The sequence below is a fragment of the Macadamia integrifolia genome, chromosome 4 (assembly GCF_013358625.1).
Source record: "Macadamia integrifolia cultivar HAES 741 chromosome 4, SCU_Mint_v3, whole genome shotgun sequence".
NCBI classification, from domain to species: Eukaryota; Viridiplantae; Streptophyta; class Magnoliopsida; order Proteales; family Proteaceae; genus Macadamia; species Macadamia integrifolia.
In genome coordinates this window covers 19,569,293-19,592,956 of record NC_056560.1, presented here as the reverse complement: position 1 = coordinate 19,592,956, position 23,664 = coordinate 19,569,293, and the positions used below count along the sequence as shown (strand labels likewise).

General features: G+C 38.0%; 1 protein-coding gene and 1 pseudogene across 1 annotated transcript in view; one reads left to right on the top strand and one right to left on the bottom strand.

Moving 5' to 3' along the window:
• Window positions 1–4,596, top strand: part of LOC122076172 (truncated transcription factor CAULIFLOWER A-like) — a 28,620-nt gene extending 24,024 nt beyond the window's left edge. Inside the window, exons 2-8 of the mRNA XM_042641483.1 lie at window positions 2,654–2,732; window positions 2,954–3,018; window positions 3,123–3,222; window positions 3,513–3,554; window positions 3,699–3,740; window positions 3,832–3,950; window positions 4,067–4,596. Coding sequence (XP_042497417.1) covers window positions 2,654–2,732; window positions 2,954–3,018; window positions 3,123–3,222; window positions 3,513–3,554; window positions 3,699–3,740; window positions 3,832–3,950; window positions 4,067–4,178 — 559 coding nt within the window. The 3' untranslated portion in view covers window positions 4,179–4,596. The remainder of the gene's footprint in view (window positions 1–2,653; window positions 2,733–2,953; window positions 3,019–3,122; window positions 3,223–3,512; window positions 3,555–3,698; window positions 3,741–3,831; window positions 3,951–4,066) is intronic.
• Window positions 4,597–7,483: 2,887 nt separating this feature from the next.
• Window positions 7,484–23,664, bottom strand: LOC122075184 (annotated as a pseudogene).

Sequence of the window (23,664 nt, the reverse complement as noted above, 5' to 3'; positions counted from 1 at the left end):
TTCCAGTCCACTACTATTGGGGTCATACACTTCTTGGGGTTCAACATCCTCATCATTGTTTTCATAGTCACAGTCATTTTTCATATGCTCACTCAAATTTAAATGGTGGTCACTATCTTTTTATAGGATGATCACACGTCGATGACCTTTATCTCTACAATGGAAACAAATGGAATAGACCCCACTATTTTTAGGTTTTTCATGTGATAAGGTTGTTTGGGGCCATTTGAGCTTTAGGTTTGGCTGGTTGAGTGCTCCTTTTCCAAGATGTCTCACTGTAGAAGACTTATCAAACCTCCTATAGGATACTTGTTCTAATTTCTCTTTGGCCTTTGAGGCTAATCGGTGAGCTATGTTAAGACAAGATACATGGTGTAGAGAAAATGTTTATTGGTTTATTGCAAACCACCAATGTGTCTACCTACTAATTGATATTTAGTAATGAAGGTGGCCTAAGGTATAAGTTTTAGATTATTGTTGCTACCAAAGTAGTGCATGACCTTTGAAGTTGGTAGTAACAAAATCAACTTTTCTTTTCTCTGTCATCTCTTTCCACTTCAGAAAATTTTCAAGAGAATTTATCCAATCAACATTAGAGTCAATATCAAGTTTACCATCAAAATAGAAAACATCTATTCGAATACTCTTGTTGGCACTTTTTAGTGCACATGTGTCAGTGATGGAGGATGTGTCAATGACCACAATGACGGGCATGATCAGGTTAATGTAGATCTTAATGCATTGTCACATTCTTCCTTAACATTAGGAATTTTTGAATGGGGCATGAAATGGTGGATCACTAAATGAAAGTACTCTCCTTGAGATTTTCTTTAATATACTTTGAAGGCTGGAATTTGTTTGTCGTAACTCATTTACCTCATCACAAAGACAAGCTTCTTCAACAGATGTTATACGGGGTTGAATTGTTTTTTGGAACTTTCTCTGATACCAAGTTGATGCCGCTCAAAAAATTAAAAATGAGCCAAGTACAAGACAAAGGTTAGATAATACCACTTAACTCAAGGATCAGAGAAGACCGATTAATTCTGAGGTCTCTTGGAAACTCACTTGCCCAAGTGTGGGACTCTCTCACCTCTAGAGGACCTTAAACTCACAATGGGCCTCACAATAACACACCAAAAATAAGAAATTAAATGCAATCACTAACTCATTTTCAAACTAAATTACAATGGCAAATGTTTTATGTCCTAGAGTGGCCCCTACGTCTAGACATAGAGGCTCCCGCCCCAGGAGGGGCACGGTGGTCATTGTGCGCCCCCTATATCTATTGTGTAGGGGCCGCTCTTAGATAGAAAATGATGCAGCCCCAAACTTGCACCTAAACTAGCCCAAAATAGCTCAAACAAACCTAGCTCAACAAGCCCATGTTAACAACATAGCTTGCATGATCAAGAATTCCACATCATCAACTCGAGTTCAAAGCCACATCAACAACTCAATTATGGTAACTTTTCTTATTCAATTTCAACTAGTCTTGAGGAGAAAGAGTTACTAAATGCAAGAGTTTCCTTTGTTGAATTTTAATAGTCCAACAAGGGGACAAATTCTCAAGAATTTAAAGTCTTCCCTATTCATCCCTGTTCAAGGTAAGTCTTTTAACTTTGGAAGAAATCTCTCTATTTATGGTAGCAAGTTGGGAACAATTGATAAAAAAGCCTAGACACTTTTGTTGGCCCATCTTACCATTGACTTGACATCACAATTGGAAGATCAAAGAAAAGCATGCTTGAATGATTTTTCTAGTTCCTCTTCACTTGCTTTAATTATTTGGTTCTTAAGATGAGAAGTAATGGATATGGAGGACCACTCAAGGATCTTAGTACATAGGCAACATCTTGGATAACATATCAACCATGATTTTAATTAGTCTATTTTGATTGTTTTGTTTTTGTAGTTTTAATAGAAATATTGTGCCTGGGAGCCAAGTCTGGCTACTTGTGCATAGGATACTTAGATTAAGATTTTTAATTGAGTACTAGTTTTCTATATATAAAGAGCTTTGCTCACTACGAAGATAGTGAAGATTTGATGAATTAATTTATCAATTAAGAACTTTGAACCTTGAAAGTTCGACCTCCTGAAACTTAGAAGAGTTTTACTACAATCTAGAAGAATTGTAGCTTTTCTCCACCATCTATCATTCCTTGAAGAGTATGATAGTTGGTGTTTCCCTTTTACATTGTTATTTCTCTTGAGTCTGTTTTCTCCAATTTTGCAGGGGAGAAACCCGGAAGCAACAAACAATATCATGAGATAGAATGATCATACTAAGTGGTGAGAAATAATATTTTAACTGGTTTAACTGGTAGTGTACAGTAAGGATGAAGAAATAGCATTAGCCAGTTCAAAAACGTCCGCATCAACAAAGAAGGTAGGAGATAGATACCAAAACATAGAGGCCATGTCATCAAATGCCAACAAGCATAGGATTCAAAAGGGTCAATGCAGAAACTACATAGATTATATGATTGAATTTTCTTAAAAGGAAATCGAGTGTGTGTGTGTGTGTGTGTGACATGCATTTAGCATCATTAACTTCATTTTACCATGAAAATCCTTTGTCAGTGAATCACAAAGGTTTCTTTGGTTATGAATATGTTGGTAGATTCTAAGATTTCATCTTATGACACAGCATGGAGAAGATCCTTGAAAGATACGAGCAATATTCTTATGCTGAGCGACAGCTTGTGGCATCTGATCCTGAATCACAGGTATGCCTTGTATCATCTGTCCCCTAAAAAAATGCTTATATATGGATTATTATTATTATTATTACGTTGTAGACAGTAGTATCACTTAAATTGTCCTTGTTGGGATCGAAAAAAAATTATATTCTCAAATCTTTTAAACTTACTATTCTACTCCATACATGATGAATATTGTGTTTAAATTCTTTCAAATGTAAACTTACACTTGACTGAATATTTGATAGGGAAACTGGTCTCTAGAACATGCCAAACTCAAGGCTAAGATTGAGATTTTACAGAAAAATCAAAGGTCAGTCGGTATCTTATAGCATTTCATAATGCGTACACAAACAAATGCATGCATATATAGATCAGGAAAACAAATAACAAATTGTAATTAATTGAGGTTTGCAGGCATTACATGGGACAAGATCTGGAGCCCCTGAGTATCAAAGAACTCCAAAGTTTAGAGCAACATCTTGATACTGGTCTCAAGCATATAAGGACAAGAAAGGTAATAAATTTTTACTTATTGTGTCAATTCTTAGGGCTTCATAATAGGATGATGATCATAGAAAAGAGCAACCCAATGCATGAGGCTCTAGCTACTGCAGGGTCTGGGAGAGGCAAATGTATGCAGTCTTACCTCCTGCTTCGCAGGAGAGGTTGTTTCCAAGGTTTGAATCTATGACCAATATGTTGCAATGGTGCAACTTAACTACTGCGCCGCTGGCTCACCCACTATGATGATGATCATGAGAAATCAAAATTAACCTCTTGAGAATTGGTTTAATTTTTTTGCAGAATCAGCTCATGTATGATTCCATTTCCGATCTCCAGAAAAAGGTAAGACCTTCCACGTACACAACTCTCAATAACAACTTAAGGGTTGGTGTCAGTGAGTCAGGTTGTGACTGACTAGGTTAGCCAAAACCACCGTTACTTCAAATTTTGTAAGTTGCTTTAACTCACTTGTGTCGTCTGTGACAGGAGAAGGCGTTACAGGACCAAAATAACCAGCTTATGGAGAAGGTGTGACCTAATTAATTTAACGTTATAATACTAATTAAATTCTGTAGCTAAGTCCTGCATTAATTATTATATGTTTGATTTGAAACGACAGCTCAAGGAGAAGGAGGAAGAAATTGCCCAACAACAGCATTTGGATTTGGAGCAGCAGAATGAGGACCAAAACTCATCTCCATTCCTGCTTACCCAGCCACTTTCTTACCTCAACATTGGGTACTCTCTCTCTCTCTCTCTCTCTCTCTCTCTCTCTCTCTCTCTCTCTCTCTCTCTCTCTCTCTCTCTCTCTCTCTCTCTCTCTCTTATACTGAACATAAGAGTATGTGATGCAGTGGAGCTTACCAGGGGAGAAGCATAGGATGCGGGAAGGAAGGAGGGCGAGTAGATCAAGGTCGGACCAACACTCACATTCCATCTTGGATGATTCGTCACGCGAATGAATAGAAGAGGAAGATGCACTCTTCTAAAAACCATGATCAGAAAGTTTTAACCGTTCACGATCATCATGAGACTGCATGGAGTTAAGATCAGTAAGTGGAAATCCAATAGCCATTTATACATATAAATCACTTCAATATATCTTCCTAATTCCCAGTTGGTATGTGGAATCTCTACTACTACTATCATGATATGTACTCAAAACCAAAAGTGGTCAGGTTTGGATGTGTCTGTCTGGGACCTCTATTCTGAGTGAGTCTCTATTTATGCACCAGATTTATATTATCTACTGGAAGGGTGGAGTGTCTGCCAAAAACTTGTGTCCCTACACCCTTCCTATTTATTTATTGGGTATGTATGCTAATATGTATATAAAGGACTCTCCCAGGAAAAAAAAAAACTCTAAATTGTCCTTTATCTTTCATTTTTCTTTTTCCATTCATTCAGCAAATCAAACTCTCTCGCTCAATAGCTGCCCTTGGGCCAGATATCATCTGGAATCATATCTAATTCATAGATATTATAAAATTTAATTTAGAAGTCACATAATTTTGGGGCGACTCGCAGGGTACTCAATAATTATATCCGAATCATATTCAACATGCTGTGTTCGCATGTTTTATCCAAGGAGAGTTTTCCTTCATCAATGGAGAAGGAAACGCCAACAATTCTATCATCATAATTGCCTCTTCCTCTCTCCTTATTTGTTGATCTGAAATTTTCTAGACACCCATCCAAATTCAATGATAGTCATTGGTGAAAGAACTCCTCATTTGCCCTGACTAGGATTTCTCCAAATATCCAATGATTAGGAGTAGAAACCTTACATAGTCCTCCTGTATTCAATTCGACATTGCCTCGCGTGTGGATAAGGCTCATCTTTACAGTCTATTGAGCTACAATGGGGCCAAATTGATCAACTAATAGATAGCCCTGATTGAGCTACATTTGAGAGAGTCATGGCAATTCTGAACCACTGTAAACTTAAAAGGAAAAAATGGCTTGAGCGGCAGTATTCTCCGATGCTAAAGGTCAAAACCAACACTAATGCCTTTCTTGACGGAATTTTTCATCATTGAAAATCCACCGTTGGTGGTGCAGCTAACGTTATATGGGGGTATTTTATTGTCAATTTGTCACCCGTATTCTTTTAGAATCAATTTCAAACCATCTGCTAGTGGTTTTAACAATCCGAACGATCCCACTACAGCAGGACCTTTTCTGACGTTGCACAAAAGCCATTACTTTTTTATTCCAAGTATTTCCACTGGAACAGGTATGTAAGCTTTTGATTATGTACCCTTTTTTGGGTAAAGCGTATTATGTACACTTTAGTGGCGGTAGTTTTCTATTGGTAAATGTATCTATTTTATTAAAAACAAACCTTTAGTTTATTATTAAACCCTGGAAACAAACCTTTAGTTTATATTATTAAACCCAAAGCCTAAGGGCTGTCGAATAAGCAGAAGTACTATACCTAGAATCTGTCCCTTGGCCCTTGAAAATGAGATAACATAGGCAGTTTTTACCAAGATACTTGCTCTGTCAACAAGACCATGCCCTGGTTCAATCCCTGCTTCTTCCAGGCTGACCAGTTCAATAGATGTTAACTCGTGCAAAATCTTTAGGTTGTGACTGATAGTCAAGAGATTACAAAAAAAGAAAAATATATATATATAAAAGTTAAAATTGTAATATTTTCTTGATTTAAGAAATTCTCATGTTTGATATGTTCTGAATCAAAGGAAGGTTTTTTTTTTTCGAATTTTAAAATTCACTTTGAGAATGTTTAGGTTTTCTTCTACTGTTAAAATCTTACCTAAAACATAAGAAAATAAAAATTTTTTTTAAAATTCTTTTCAAACATAATTTTTTATTTTCTTACCATTTTATTTCTTTTCTATTCTTGTCTTCTCTTTTCTAAATTTTTTTTCTTTTTCATTTCATTTCTTGTCTTTCTTTTGCTACCAAACAAGCCTAAGGTAACTTTGTTTCAGAAAAAAAAATAGCCAACCCTACCCGGCTACCCCCATCCCCGCCCCACCAGTAGCCCCAGCTCTTGTTCCATCAACAGGGGATTCTTCCACCATCTCTGTACTAACATTCTATGCCGTCTTCTTCTCCTGCTGCTCCTAAGAATACCATTGCTAGTTTTCCTGATTCAATTGCTGTGAAAAGAGCCCCTTACTTTAATTTGATGGGATTGAGCATTTATCCCTTCCTTTGGACAGTAACTTTGATTTGTATTCTTTTATTATTTATTTTATTTTCTTCTGCTTTTTTATTTTATTTTATTTTATTTTTTATTTCCTTTCTTTATTCCTTAAGTCCCATAGGTTTGATCTCATCCTATAGAATCTAACCCATTTTCTCATCGAGCATAGGGTCAAAATAAATCAGATTGATTTTTCTGACGCCCCCTCCATTGACTTCTGCTCTACCTACCCTTCCCTCTTGCACCCTCAATCTCCCTCGCCCACACCCTGCCCCCAAACTCAACTTGCAATTCAAAATCAAAAAACAAATAAAGGACCAGTTGCATGGTTTGGAAGAGGTAAAATATATGCAACCTAAAGTAGGGGAAATTGTTTTCTAGTTTCAAACATATGACTAACATGCTACAAAAGTACAACTTAACCATTGCACGCCACAAGCTCGCCTACTACAAATGCCTAGGGCCCTCTTTTTCAATCATCGCCCAATCTCCACCCCTTACACTCTGCCCTCCTACCCCTCACCACATTGCCCTATCCTTGTCAACCCTGCCACGCCACACCCCACCTCCACACATGCAACTCTTTCTCCAACCCCAGGTATCCCAATCTTCCACAACACTTCAACCCCGCAACTTCTCCGCTGCCTCCCTACCCTCCCTCCCCAACCCTCTTTGCCCCCACCCCCACCCATAGGCCTGTGATTCACCGCCTCTCCACATATCCTTCTCCCTACCCTACAACTATATGGGGATTCACAGACATGATAAGATCTGTAGTTAACTCGATTCTGGTGGCAAACCTAAAAATAAAATAAGAGAGGATAACCCCAATGGAGGGACATACCTTCCAATGGAGCTCCAAGGGGCAACAACACAAATAGGCCATGGCATTTGCCCCACCCAGACCCCCACAATAGTGAGAAACTCGGTCACTGGGTTGCTTTTTTATTATTGTAAGTCTCTGACTACTCGATAGTGACAAACTTGCAAGAATACCATCAATTGCATTATAGTAATTTCCATATCTGGGGAACCGTTTCCTGTAGGGGAGTGCGGCTCTTGCTCATGCACGATGTCTAACTGTGCACACACGAGGTAGCTCCGACATAGGTCTCATATTTTAATTTAAAATATTGAAAGCCATTCTGTAACATATAAAATCATCTGTTCAGTGAAATGACAATTAACTGACACAAAGTTGAACTGTTGACCCAAAAAGGCTTAACAGGTCTACTTGAAGAAATGCAAGCACTTCAAATCCCACTTAATTGCTTTCTTAACCTGATGTTAGTCAAATCATATATAACAGTCCAAATTTAATAAGACCCAAATCAAGATCATATAACTTGATGTATATGATTTGATGCAACAGTCCAACTTTAGTATGACCCAAATGAAGATCATATAATGAATTGATTGGAATTCTTGAATCCACACGGACAATACAAGGATCAAATCTTCAACATTTCATCATTCACAGTTCCTCATCAAGCATCTTCCACTTCAAACTGATTATCACCTAAATCAAGCAAATGTTCCCTGTAAAACACAAATAAAGAAATACATGTGAATTCTTACTGATAATAATAAAGCCAAAATCATTAAAACGAAATTATCACTATCAGATAGCACCCAATCCTTGTGCTGGCCAATTGGAGAGCTAGAGCCATTCATTCGATATGCTCATTTCTTATGACCGACAGATGTACTATCTGATACAGAGTTCATATCCATTTAAGCCTCAATCATTTAATACTCATAAGATGAGACACTATCACAATGATTGGGTGCCGCCAAATTGTACACAATACCACATTCTATTTTGCGTGTACATAGCTGGATGAGTGACTACTAAAGGAATCTACAAGATTGAGGAATCATCCACATAATTTCAGCAAGCAACCCAAAAGGATTTGTAGTAATCACTACCTCTAACTTGATGTGATAAGTTCAAGCCGCAAGAAACTCGCATCATGGCAAAACAAATTTTCTCGCCATTTTGTAATTGACAGCTGATATCATAAGGGGAAAATTCCACTACATGGCAGGTTACATGGTTGAGGTGGATTAGACCTTAAATGTAACCCATCCAATAACAAAGGTCCATAAAAGTAATCTCATCTATGTGACTAAATGGGGCGACCTACCAAAATAAATCTAGGTGGGCCATGAATCTCAGAACACCAAAAAGCAACAAGCTAATTGAAGCTTTACAAAATTTACAGCTTTAACCATATAGAACAATCTAGTTGCGGTTGAATTATGAGTAGATCAATCAAATGGGAAAATCATAACAAAATGTGCTATCTATTCCTAGACAAAAAATTGAACTAACATAAAGGAGCATATAAGAGTCAACTTTACACTTTCAGTAATTGAAAAGGGAGGATGGGCTCATAGTATGGGAATTTAAGGGAAGATCGTGGGATTCCCTTCTGGTGTCAGTCTCTTCAAAGGGAGAGAGGATACCCTCTGCTCATGCCCTTTTCCTAGAATTTATTAAAAGCAATAAATGAAACACATGCAGAAGCTATTAACACTAAATCTCATCAACTTACAAACCCACCCATGTGTATGCTTTTTCAGGCCTTTTAAAGGCAGAGGCAAAACATCAGCAGGAAAAAGGTTTTAAAACACGGAATTGGTCCCAAAAACCCTAGAATTGGCCCTCAGATCCAAAAACATGGCAATTCTAGGGTTTTTAGGCATGAACAGCCATATTCAATCATCCAGAATCAGGATTGATCATGGCCGATCACCGATCCGATTCCCGGTTCTTGAAACCATGGCAGGAATGAACTTGAGAGGAGGATCATTTTCACTTCAAAGGGATCCATAGTATGGACATCGGAGGCACTCTCACTCATTAGATTGGGAATTCAAGATAGTGCAGGAAATAAGTTGGATGCCATAGAAAAGATTAAGCGCACTAGGGTTAAGAAATTGGATGTCATAGAAAAGACCCAAATGTCATAACAAACTGACTGACATGAAATCATCCTTCGAAGAGCAGAGTAAACAAACAGAAGGCATACCTCAATCTCTCGCAAAGACGTGCTAATGCATCTGATCCCGTTCTTGATGCAACATCCTCAATCTTGGATGCATTTGCTAGATTGACATTGTCTGCAAGCCTGAATTCACATAATTCTTTCAAGGAGCATGCATCAGTCAACACAGCAGAATGGCCGCCACCAGCTGCCAGTTTCCTCATTTCTCCAACACACCTGCATAGGCAATGCTTCCATTGATGAAGCTATAATCCAACATTGATGAGGAATTTAACCAGCAAGACTGATGTCAACACATTACCAATCAACAGGTGACGGATACCAAGCATAGGTAGATCTCTCATTAGCTGCCTGACCGTAGCTATTATAACCCCAGCCATGAATCCTTCCATCTTTCATCGAGACAAGCGTGTGAGAATGTCCACATGCAACAAGTTGGACACCTTCTGGAACAACCAAAATAGGAATATTACGGAGGAACATATCAGACCCACTGGGAGAGCATGAGAAGAATCCAGTCTGGGGTCCCAGCCCTAACTGCCCAGCCTGCCCAGCACCCCAAGCATAAAGAGCCCCCTTTATGGTCACAGCACATGTATGTACACCGCCACATGCAATATCCTTCACCGCTATCCGTTCAAGAGCAACCACTCGCCTAGGCAACAGCTCCTTATCTCCAGATTGAAGGGAACAATGACCAAGTTGACCCATATTGCCTAAACCCCATGTATACCTGCAAGAATGAAAGAAAAAACACTTACATGACTTGTTTTGCGTAATTAAAACCAAATCATTTAAATGACATGAACAATCTGTCCGATCAGATAATAATTCAAGAAGCTAAAAACTAAGGACACAACAAATTATTAAAGATTAGCTTATAAATGGAGAAAAGCAACTTCAGTAAGTTCTAAAGAACCAAAAGTCCAGCATCAGTAAATTTATAAGGGTATGAACTTGAGGTAATGTGAGCCACAATTCATTTGCATGCATGTGAAATAATGTGTGCAAAAACCATCCAAGAAAATAAAAATCTCTAGAATTGGAGGATCCAAAACATCGTATTATGTCCAACACCGGTACTACAGGTAGAATGACTGATCAGGGTATTGCAGGCTGCTAAAAGATATAATCAAGAAGGGACTCGTCAACATGAAATGTAAGTTGAATGGGAAAAGGCTGGTGAATCAAAAGAGTCACATATTTCATAAAAAGGCACGAAAAACTGAAAATAAATAAAATAATAAATGCATATATCAAGAAGAAATTCACAGGAATGAACGACTATTATGGGTTATTGTGACTGGACTAAGTATATGTTCACCACCAAGTTGATAGGGAAGTGATCAATAAATAAATTTCCTTTGCATCCTCCAATCAAGTTCCTAATAGAACAGCTTTCTAGACCTTCAAAGACTTTCCACTTGTGTCATGGGGAAATCCACATTTGTCATGTGTAACAGAAGAACTTTATCTCCGGCAATGAAGGTCCTTCAGATCACTTACACATCACCACTTTCTGATATAGCTGCTGTGTGGTACTCCCCGCATGACACTTGAATAATCTTCACAAGCTCAGGGGCTTTCATCAAGGAATTTCGCATAAGCATTTAAAACACGAGCCCCCTGGAGCCCTTCACAGGTAAAACCTCTGCCAAGTTGACCATACTCATTGTAGCCTGGTTTATCAGAACAGTAACACAGCTCGAATTAATACACTGTAGAAATCCATGTGAGAACATTCAGTTTCTCTTCCATATCATTCATTTTATGTAACAAAGCCAATGTATGGAAAGCATAGAATACATCAGCTTAAAACTTAATAGAACCATGCTCATGCTTCAAATCTTTCAGCAACAGTTAACATCTTCCCTCAAAATATCACAAAAGGTACAAAGTTAAACTACCAATAGAGATTCACAGAAGCAGCTAACAGGGTTTTAAATAGAAGAATTTATCGTAGTACAAAAGGTGATGGATTTATCCAAACATTACCCCATGCCTGAAGTAAGCCATTCTCGGACAAAGCCACCACGTGAACTGTCCCACAAGATACTTGGCGGATGATCTGTAAAAATGCAACGTATTACAGCGTATTGACAACAATGATGAAGATGATGGAGATGGTGGCCTTAAGACAAAAAATTATGCAAATAAAAGAATTGAAGTAGAATATGTAAGACTTAAATCTGATTTTCTATGTGAATCATAGGCAAGACTATCCCCCTCCACCCCCCACCACCCCCAACCCAAAAAAATAAAAGAAGGAAAATTGATGCTACAAATATAAAGAGAGTAATATCAATTGGTAGTATCAATTTTTTCCACAGATATGATAAACTACTTTGATTCACATCTACAGTCCTTTTTTTTCTTCTAAGGTCTACTTTCAGACTTGACTCCATCATTGATTTATTTACATTTTTATCGGCTTAAAAGTGTGCCACAAATGAGTCATTCCTAATCAATGGCAGGAGCATTGCTGCAACCTAGGGTTCCTGTTGACGGGAAGAATGGAAAAATGCTTGTGTCTTTAACTGATCAAAAAAGTCCCATATTTATAATATAAAATCATGATAGAGTCATGATAGGAGTACAAAACAGAATATAAAGTATTTACAAGTATACCCCCATCCAGCCACCCACTCCAATTAAGGTCGATGGAGGGGGGAAAACCCCAATGTGACCCTGTGGCACAATAATCCTTATTCTAACACTCCCCCTCAGGTTGGTGCATAGATGCCACAAATGTCCAACTTGACTAAACTAGGATGAAAAAGTTTTCCAACCAGCCCTTTAGTGAACACATCAGCTAGTTGATCACCAGACATCAAAACATGAACACAAATCAAACCAACATCCAACTTCTCTTTGATGAAGTGTCTATCAATCTCCACGTGTTTGGTTCAGTCATGTTGTACTGGATCATGAGCAATTGTATTGATAGCAGCCTTGTTATCAAAGCAAAGCATCATAGGAAGACGAACAATTACACCAATATCATCCAAAAGTGTACGCAACCATAGTAACTAACAAATTCTCTGTGCCATGGCATGAAATTCTGCTTCAGCACTAGAACTATCCACCACATTTTGCACCTTGCTACGCTAAGTGACAAGATTCCCTCCTACAAATGTACAATAACCAGAAATAAGACTTTCTATCAGGTGAATCAGCCAATCAGCATATGGATAACCTTCAACTAGGAGGTGATCATGAGGAGTTAAGAGGATCCCTTTTTATGGAGCTAACTTTAAGTATCGTAAGATAACGCATAATAGCTTCCATATGAGAGGAATAGGGATCATGTATAAATTGATTGGCCAAACTCATAGCCACAATAATGTCAGGTCGTGTATGAGAGAGATATATCAGTTTTCCTACCAATTGTTGGGCTGCCTTTGTCAACTAGTTCACTATCCTTTTCCTTGAGGCGGCTACTAGCTTCCATAGGAATATCAAAAGGATGATAGCAGATCAAAGATATACTTCTTTTGAGAGAGAAAGATGCCTTTTGAGGACCTGGCAACTTCAATCCCAAGGAAGTACTTTAACTTTCCAAGATCCTTTATCTCAAATTCTTTGCCTAAAAAATCTTTGAGATGATCAATCTCAATGCTATAATTTCTTGTTACCACGATGTCATCCACATAGACAATGAGTATAGTAACTTTCTCACCAGACCTCTTTATGAACAATGTATGGTAAGCATTACTCTGTTTATAACCCACAGATGTCATAACCTTGTGAAATATTCCAAACCACGCTCTAGGTGACTGCTTCAAACCATAGAGAGCACGCTTCAACTTACAGACCATGCCCTGAGTTCTTGTGCCAGAGAAACCTGGTGGAATTTTCATATAAGCTTCCTCATCGAGCTCTCCATGGAGGAAAGCATTCTTCATATCAAGTTATTGGGGTTCCCATCATACGTTCACAGCACATGAGAGTAACACTCGCACAGAGGTCAACTTGGCAACTGGCAAATGTCTCCTGGTAGTCAATTCCATAAGTCTGAGTGAACCCTTTAGCCACAAGCCTTGCCTTGTATCTGTTAACAGCACCATCGATTTTCTGTTTTACCACAAACACCCACTTACAGCCAACAAGTCTTTTCCTAGGTGGAAGAGTCACAAGTTCCCATGTAGCATTCCTTTTTAAGACATCCATTTCTTCCTCTATTGCAGCCTTCTATTTTTTTCTACAAGAGCTTCCTGCCAATTCTTAGGGACACAAGTAGATGAAAGAGAAGACACAAAAGCATGATAGCAGGGGAAAAGGGAATTATATGAAACAACATGAGATATAGGGTATTGAGTACAGGTCCTATTGCCTTTCCTAAGGACAATAGGTTGGTCAAAAGGAGAGATTATATCTGAAGTATGAGGCTCAATCAGTTCTGGATCCAAGGCTGGCGAAGGGATGTGTAAAGGTGTTGTAGTAGTGGTGATGTTCATTTCAGGTATGTAGTAGTGGTGATGTTTATTTCAGGTATGTCCCCTACTATAAACTTAAAGAGTGGAGTCATCAATTTGTCTCTGGAATTCACCAATGGTTCTCTGAACTAGAGTCATCTCCCCCTGAGTTGGAACAATAGGTTCTACCCCCTCACTATCTTGTGGAGCATGAGGATTCAGAGGCAAAGATGATGGATATACCATTGGAGCAAGCAGATTCAAAGTCATCTCTTCTTCACTACTAACTCCAGTCTCTCCCTGAAGAGATGACGATAACTAATAACCAACAGATTCAGGAAACACAACATCCATTGTTACTATTGTATGCCGGATAAGAGGATAGCAACACTTGTATCCTTTTTGTGTAAGAGTATGCCAGAAAGATATACTTAGTACTTCGAGATTCCAATTTTCCCAGTAAATGATGATCCTAGCATAGCAAGCACACCCAAAAGTCTTTGGAGGAACCAAGAAGGATGTAGTCCCTTGAAGAACCTCAACAGGAGTTCGAGAGTTGAGGACACGAGTCGGCATATGATTGATTAGGTAAGCTGCTATGAAGATAGCATCACTCCAATACTGAGATGGAACCTATCTAGCAAATATCATGGCTCAAGCAATATCTCGCGAGTGCCTATTCTTGCGTTCAACCATCCCATTCAGAGCAGGAGTCTCAACACACCTTGTCTAATGAAAAATCCCATGATCAGCTAGGTATTTTTCAAACTAACCCTCCATGTACTCTTTTCCATTATCACTATGCAGATTTTTCAGAGTTGCATTGAACTGAGTCTTAATCATTTTATGGAACTGCTGAAAACAACCAAACACTTCACTTTGTGTTGCATCATGTAAATCCAAGTAGTTCAAGAGTGACACTCAATAAAGGACAAAAACCACCTTTTCCCAGAAATAAATTTCCAAGATGGACCCCATACACCAGAGTGAACTAAATGAAAAATAAAAAGTTTCTTTTATTTGAAGGTAAATAATTGGAACGAGTCTGTTTAGCCAGAGTACACGCCTCACAAAAGAGTTCATCCCTAGTATATGATTTAACTAAATGCGAAAATAAAAAAGATAAGATCTCAATTAGTGGGTGTCACAAACGACAGTGCCATTAATTCAATTCATAAGAAGCAGAGTGCAACTAAAGAGAAGTTGATGCTACAGTCGTAGGGAGACAACCATCATCAAGTAAATAAAGACCACCCTACACCTTACCACATCCAATCGTCTTCCCTGTTACCAAATCCTAAAAAATACAATGGGAAGGAAAAAATGTTAATTTACAGTCAGGGTTTAAAGTATCGGTCTGCATCGTATCATATCGGCCCTTACTGATACGATACAAACCGATACGATACATGAATTTTTTAAAACCCTTTTGCATTGATACGTATCTTACAATACGCACCGATACACCACTGATACGCACCGATACTCACCGACACGTACCGATACTCTATGGAAAATTCAAAATCAAAGTGAAATGTATGTTTCGGTATGTATCGGTCGATACACACCGATACGGTCATAAAATGGCCAAAATGGGTAGTTTTAAAAAAAAAAAAAATTTTTTGAGATGTTTTTATTCCAAAGTTGCTGCCAACCATTTTTCTCTCTAACTAAAGTGGAAATCAAGGTTGGGAACAAGGATTTTACATTTATGGAACAACTACAAACATTGGATTCTTAGTGCGATACTCTCAATTTACTGTTTATGCATAATACATGTTATATATAATTTTTTTTAACTATTTTTTATGCAAAAATGTATAAAAAAGTGTATCATATCTATTTATATGTGTATCTTTAGCGTATCTTAGCGTATCTCCGATACGATACAATACCCTCCGATACGTATCTTAATTTTGGCTGACCGATACGACGACCGATACCGATACTTTAATCCTTGTTTACAGTTAGGTCCTTAGTAAGACTACTAATGGATAGCAAATTAGTAGTAAAATTAGTGATATTTAAAACTGAAAACGAGGTATAGAAGAATAACGCTTAATAGAACCCCTTCCGGAAACAGATGATAAGATGCCATCTGCTACCCTAACTTCATCTTTGCATAAGGCGCGTAAATACTGGTGAAATAAACTAGAGGAACCGATCATGTGATCAGTGGTACCAAAGTCAATAATCCATGGAGTGGAGATGATTGATGCACAATGACCACCAAATAAAATACCTGAGTGAGCAAAATTGATTCCTGAAGGGACTGAATTGGCAGGAGTTGACGAATTTGATGCCTTAAGCATACGTTTGAAAGCCTGGAATTCCTCTTGGGAGAGTCCTATATCAGCTGCAGGTGGAGTATCCACAGTCTAAGCCTGATGGGCTTTAGTTTTGGATCAATCCCTAGAACGCTGTGCCTCAAAGTCAACAAGTTTTCCGTGGAGCTTCTAACAATTGGCCTAGTATGGTATGGTTTGTGGCAATATTCACATTTAACAATCTCCTTGATAGTATCACTAGTTTGATTTGCTCCCTTAGAAGTAGTAGTGGATCCAGTCTGTAGGGCTGATTTTTCAACAGTAAGGGTATGTAGCATAGAGGTACGTACGGCAACATTCCTCCGTATAAACCATAGCACAAGAATGTTCTAGAGTAGGGAAGGGAGATTTCTCATGTATCTAAACGCGAATCTAATCATACTCGACATTCAAACCTGCCAAGAAATCATACACCCTAATTTTGTCCACATGTTTGATGTAAGCAATACTATCTTCAATATTTTTGGGATGATATTATGCAAAGTGGTCCACTTCAAACCGAAGTTCTGCATAATATTTGGACGCAAAGTTTTCCTGCTGGGTATTGGTATGAATCTTCTCGCGAAGATTAAATACCTGAACATGACTCCCTAGTTGCCCATAAGTTTCCATGGCAGCAGCCCAAATTTGAGAAGCAGTATCCAATAGCAAAATATCCTCAAGAAATAAATTGATGAATAGAACCAATCAAATAAGACATTACCAATGAGTCATTAGTAACCCATTTATCCTGAGGGGTACCCTCATCAGAGGGTTTCTTCAATTTCCCTGTAATGCGTTCAGTGAGACCTCTACCAATAAAGGTAAGATATGTAGATCTGGGTCATTTCACTCCAATTTCACAGAGCTAGTCCCAAAAGGCATGTGGTCATTGCGATTTTGTCCATCAGATCCAGATGTCACAGTAGTTACTTCAAACATTATTGAACTAGTAAAAAATCAACAATGAGAGAGAAATACCAGATCTTCAAAATTAACCGTCATAAAGTGTCTATAATTGGATCGAATCACCCAATAAGGGTAGTGAGGTAATCCAAATATTATCAAGCTTGATGAAGAACTATTGAGATAAGAAAATTAGGTCTTTGGGAGAAAACCCTAATTATCAAGGAAGAGGGGAGATTTGATACAAAACTTCGATAGATAGGGCCATAAGTCTGGTCAATCTTCTCTGTAATGGTGATGATCTCCTCAAAAACTCAACCAATTCTGAGGAGGGAGTCCCAAAAATTGATTTTGTCAGGGTTTTAGGGGAAAACCCTTTTTTTGCACAAAGTCGATTTGTGTAGATCTTGATCTCACAAATAATGATGAGCCCTTCCAGGTAGTTGTACCTGATATTCAAGAGGTAGAGGTGTGTTCCTTAAAGAGGAAGAAACCACACTCCATAAAATAGAAGAATAAAAAATCACAAAGGGTGAAGAACCCAAATTTTCTTGCAAGGGTTTTTGGTGTTTTAGTTCATGAGGTAGGATATAGGACAGCCACTAGATTCATAGGAATAACCTCATTAGTGCTACCCTATAGTAGGTTAATGGGCAAAGGTAGGATAAGATTGAGGCTACCAAAGGCAATGGAAGGGCAGGTGAAGGTCTGCAATTTTTTGAAGGAGAAGGGACTGGAAACTGAAAACCTAGATCAGAAATTAGGCTCTGATACTGTGTTAACAGGAAGAATGGAAGAATGCCTGTATGTCTTTAATTGATCACACAAGTCCCCTATTTATCATATAAAATCATGATAGAGTCAGGATAGGAGTACAAAACAGAATATAAAGTATTTACAAGTATACCCCCATCCAGCCGCCCCTCTAATTAGGGTCGGTGGAAGAGGGAAAGCTCCAATGTACCCCTGCGGCACACTAATCCTTATTCTAACAGTTCCAAACCCTAATTAGGTTGCTTAGGTAACAATTTCAAAAGTGTCTCAACTCCCTAAATAGTTCTTTCAAAAAACCCAAACAAAACGGGATGAAAGTTAGCAACTTGGTAGATCTGCACCACAGTGCCAGCAGGTCAGGTTTGCAATATTCTACTCCTTCCCCATCCTAATTTTGGAAACCTAGACAACCCAACCCATCATAGGGTCTGTATAATGAAAACCCAACCCGACTAAAATGTAAAAGAGAAATGCCAGCTTTGCCCACCCTACACCACCTACTCTAATGCAAAATATAAAAACAATCCCTGCCCCACCTTATTCTTTTTCCATTGTAAAGTATATTAAATTCTCTGCTAATCTAAAGTTCTCCTAACCATTTAGAATATCAAGAGAGAAAAACAGTCTTCTCAGTCACAAGGGCAGTGGTACTCAAAACCAAAACAATATAAAGGTACAACTGTACAAGTATCATCCGGTTAAAGTCAACAACAACAACAACAACAACAACAACAAACCCTGCCCAGAGGTACAACTGAACCAGATCCCGACCCATACTTATCAAAATCAATATCACACCCACCCCATTTGAAGAGTTACACTTTCAACTCAACCCACTGCCATCCTAACCTTCATCCTCATGAGATCAGGAATTCTCACAAGGAAGAATCAGAAGTTGAAATTGCTAACTGTCTGTGTAAATCTTTGAGAATCCAAACTGTCAGCTGTTCACTGATTTTATGTTGAATCAGGCAAAGAAAATAGGCATCATCCAAATCACCAGCTCCTATCTCCCAATGGCAATTGGAGTTCAAACTTCAAACAACCCCTAAACTTGCGGAGATTCACCTCTGATAAAGCATGGGGGTTACCACTGCAGTTGATTCCAACCCAACAACTAAAATCTTATCTTACATTATTAAGCATCCATCCTAAAAATGGAAGTAGAAATTACTTGGAATTCAACATGCCCCAACAACATTGAGACAGCCTCATCACCAAGACCTGGAACATTGGGTCTTTATAATCATCCTCCCACCCCAGCTTCAATGCCTATTGGCAATCTCACTTAGGGGCGAAGACAGATACTCTCATTACCTGAAATCTGTCCGTCAGATTTAGATCATATTTTATAGACTCAATCTACTGCTTGTATTTCCCATTCAATTGGAATTTCAGGCTGATCATAATTGTTCAAGTCAATTTATCAGGTTTTCCCAAAAACCATGATCTATCCCTATTCCTAAGGTACTATAGCAAGCTGATCTTCCTACTGGATTTCAATGGTTTGGGATTAGCTAATGTAAGATTGAATCACAAGTGATCCAATCCTAGGTAGGATCTTTACTATATTCAATAAAAATCAAATTAAGAGACAGATAGTATGAACAAAATAGAAATAACAGAATGAAGGGAAGAATGAGGGTAGGGGAATAGGATGGGTGGAGCATCTCACTCTTCCCTAGGGCATCTCACCCAAGTTGTCTCTCACAGCACTACGTCTCACAGTTTTTCAGCACCAAGCTTTCTCCTTTTTTCATTCAATCAAATTCGTTTTCAATGTTGTAGCCCTTTACAAACTTATATAGAAGACTCATAACTGACTCAAATACTAAAAAGGAAAGGTCAAACCCAATCCTTAACTAATTGGGAAATCTAAACTGACTAAGAAACTGAAATAACAAAGGAAATAGACTCAAAACAGGACTCTAACTAAACTAATGAATTAAATCTCATTTTCTTTCTTTATACCGATATTTTAGGCCCATTAAAGTGGCTCATTACAAAGAAAACCCATGGGATCAAAGGTCCAACACATACATAACCCGACCCAAGGCTTATTTCCAATAAAATAAACTAACTACGTGACTTATCTGCATCATTAGCACTACATTATGATATCTTCCAACGTTCCAAATCTAGAATGATTGCCCTTTAATCATACTCAAGCTCTTAATGCTACAACTAGTTTCTTATGCATACAAAAGGAAAACTGTCATAAAGCTGAAATCAACTTGTGGCTGTGAATCATGCATATATGGGATGTCTCCCACGTTGCTCCATAGATGAGTCAAAGGTATCCATAGAAGCCTAAGATTATAAAAGATGAATATTAAAAAGAAGCATCATATAACTGTACCGTGTTTGGAGTAAAGGCTCCCCAATATAAACATGGATAGTTTGAGCCCTGAAAATAGAAAAAGGTCAAAGCTTAATAAGAGGTTATATCATTAGAAGAGACAATAAGCTCAAAACCCATATAGAAATACCTGATTTTGCCCCCACACCCAAAGTCTACTGGTTGAGATAGTCCCATCATTTTCACAAGGTTCTGCAATTGCAGCTGTACAATGTGCTCCACAAGATACAGATTTCACAAATTCTGTCTGCAATAATTGTACCTTTTGCGGATGTTTTCTACCTTCTTCAGTTCCATCCCCCAGCTGACCAAAGTCGTTTGCCCCTAAGTGCAATGAAATAGGTAAATAATCAGCTCCACTGTATAAAGCATGAACAAATACGTATGATGCAAAGGAAATGTAACCATCTGCAGAAGAGGATGGTAATATCACAATTATCAACCCCCAACAAATTTTGTCGAAGTACCTTCATCGATAGAAATTTTTTTGTCTAAAACATAGCTAATTGTGAATAATGCAAAAAGAACAAACCCTAACTCTATATAAAAAGTAGGTCAGTAGTGTGGGATAGGAAAACAAGTAAGGTTACAGCAATTGATTGTAACCAGGTTGGTAAGTAAAATGACAATTCTATTTTCAGACAATCTACAGGTGGATACCCGTGGACCGGTCCAAACCCATCTGGGTATCCAGAGGCAGATGAACCCGATCCAATTTGGGTCTTTGGCTATTAGGATCTTTTAGTATTTTAATTTATTTCTATTTTGGAATATTGTAATCTTTTATTTCAAGTAGGATATCTAGGATTTAGAGTAGGACATAGAGTTGTTTTCCATGTTTCCTTTTTTTAACTTGTCTCTTTTAGGATTTGTTTCCATATTAGTCTTTTTTATTTTCCTATTTATATGCTTGTAACAGCACAAGAGTTTCCATCTCGGACTGACCTGAACCTGTGTAAGCGGTATCACAATGACCCCAGGGACTAGTCGGGTCAAAGATCCGGACACCCTGGGTATAAAAAAAAATAAAAAAAAACCAACATATTGGATAGAATATAAGATGAATTGAGTTTGGTTTGAGTGTGTGCATGCGTTGCTTGGCAGCCCCTTGGCTGTGTTGGTAATCCCCCCCTCTTTTCTCTTGTGCGATTCCTCTCCCCCCTGTAACTCTGAGACATCTCAGGATTCTTTCCCCTTTCCCTACCAGCCCTCCACCATGTTCACATCACACTTTTGCAGTTCAGTTCACCCTCTTTCTACTCTAGTACAATTTCTCACTTATCTACAAGAGAAGGGTGAGAAGTTTTATTCTGAACAAATAATCAAGAAAAAAAAAATCGAAAACAATTTTTCAAGCGCCAATCTTCTGAGAGGGACTCAAAACATGAAGCAAGCCTCAAGAAATGTGAGGTACATGAACACACATTGGTAGGTAAGCTTTAGAGATACACACCTTGAAGTGAGCTTGTCGTACGGATTGCATAATATACAATGCTCCCTAGCATTGAACTGGTTATAGCATCAGATTCATGTAAATGAAAGCACATCAATCTAGTGTCCATCGTTGAAATTTGGCTCCAACAAATTGGATGACTTGTTGTAAAGTAATATCAGGTTGAAACAAATACAAAATAGAAACTTTCAAACTAATACCTAAAATGGTGTAACTAACTCAAAAACTAGCTACATGGTAACCAAAATTTTCAACTAATACCAGAAATTGTGTTACTACTGATCTCCTTGCTTCCATTAAGGGAGATTTGGATCATAAGGTTTATTACAGATGTAAGTGAGTTAATTTTGGTTTTGTCTTTGATCTCTGATGAATGCTTGCTTGGTGTCCTTTTTCTTCTTTTCAGGCATGTCTAAAGGAGGAGGATAGTGGCTGTCTTTTTATGTATTTTTCTTTTCTTTTCCTTAATACAATACATTTACCTCTCAAGAAAAGAAAAAAAAATTCAACTAAACTACTTTGATTTATGTGGATAAGTATGCCATAGGAAATATTTTACTTTCTTAGATCTTTGTGAATGTGAATGCCATAGGTACTGTTTGACTTCACTTTCAACTTCTATAAGATAAGTTGTTATTTTTGTTATGTTCTAGATCCTTCTCCTCAAAATATTTACATAAAAAAATTTAGAACAATTTGCATCCAACCAGAAGCAACCTACGCAACACGGATCAAATCAACATTTGTAATACTCATGACCTTACTTCCCTACAATGCTATGTTACTTGCACCTTTTTTTATTGCTAAAAGAAATTTGATTGATAAGGAGGAACACAGAAGATCCTCAGAAAAGGAGGGGAAAATGCCTATAAGCAGAACTACATGAAAATGTTTGCTCAATATGATCATATTTCCCAATATCACAAGCTTTCAAGGCCACCTGTATGCTGGCAGGGAGTAGTTCTCAAAAGCCCCTCGATTCCTAGCTGGATTAATTGTTCCATTATTTTCATCTGAATGGATGATGAAGCAACAACATGTAACATATATCAACCAAAGAGAAAATACACAACTAAACAAATTAGAAGACTCATAATTAAGCGGCAACTCCTTCACAATCCACCTGGAATATACAAGAATTTCAACTCATTCTCCAACGAAAAGAAAAGACCAGATAGATAAAATGAAACAACAATTAGAATAGGAGAGGAGAAAGGAGAAACCAAAAAAAAAAAAGTCAACTCCTTTCCAGAGTGAAGAGAATATACCCCAAGTGAAAAGTGAACCGTCAGAGGCCACAGCCGCAGTATGCTCACGACCACAGGCAATATCCAACCAGCGAGAATTGAATCCTGCCGGGCACCCAAAAAGCTCGGGAGGCAAACTCTTTGGGATCCTCAACTGGGATTCTTTATCCTTTCTACCCGTTTGCCCACGTTGGTTATAACCCCAAACATAAATCGCACTCTTGGTCGCAAGTTGGACAGGTCGTGAATCGCCCAAAACATCATGAATCTCCATTTTCCACTACAAGCTTCACTAATAACAAAAATAAATAAAAATCCAAATAATTCCAAGTTTAAGGCATATAACAAACAGAGATCTATTATATTTAGTACCCATGAATGCTTCATAAGAAACAACAACACCAGAAAGCAAAAATTAAGAGTTACAAAACCCTAGAAAGTATGAGAAAATAAATGGAGAATCTATGTTAGTAGGTTAATTACACAATCGATCAAGGAATTGGAAGAGCAATTCTCGAAAGGCAAAGAAAAAGTTAAACGGAGAAGATGAAATTATTATTACATTAAAAACGTTGAATGAAGAATACTTACCTGAAACTGAAATGCGAAATTGCAGGCAGATGTCGAAGAATCGTAGAATTTGGGAGAAAATTGTCTGAAACTGAATTCTGATAAGTTGATGCCGAGAAATAAGGTCGTCGTGATATTGGATGGCTTGACTTGTTGATTTGCTGCTGCTCCGAAAACTTGGCGAGGGTGTGGGGTATATCACTGACCTTTTTTGCCCCACCCGTAGGGATGAATCC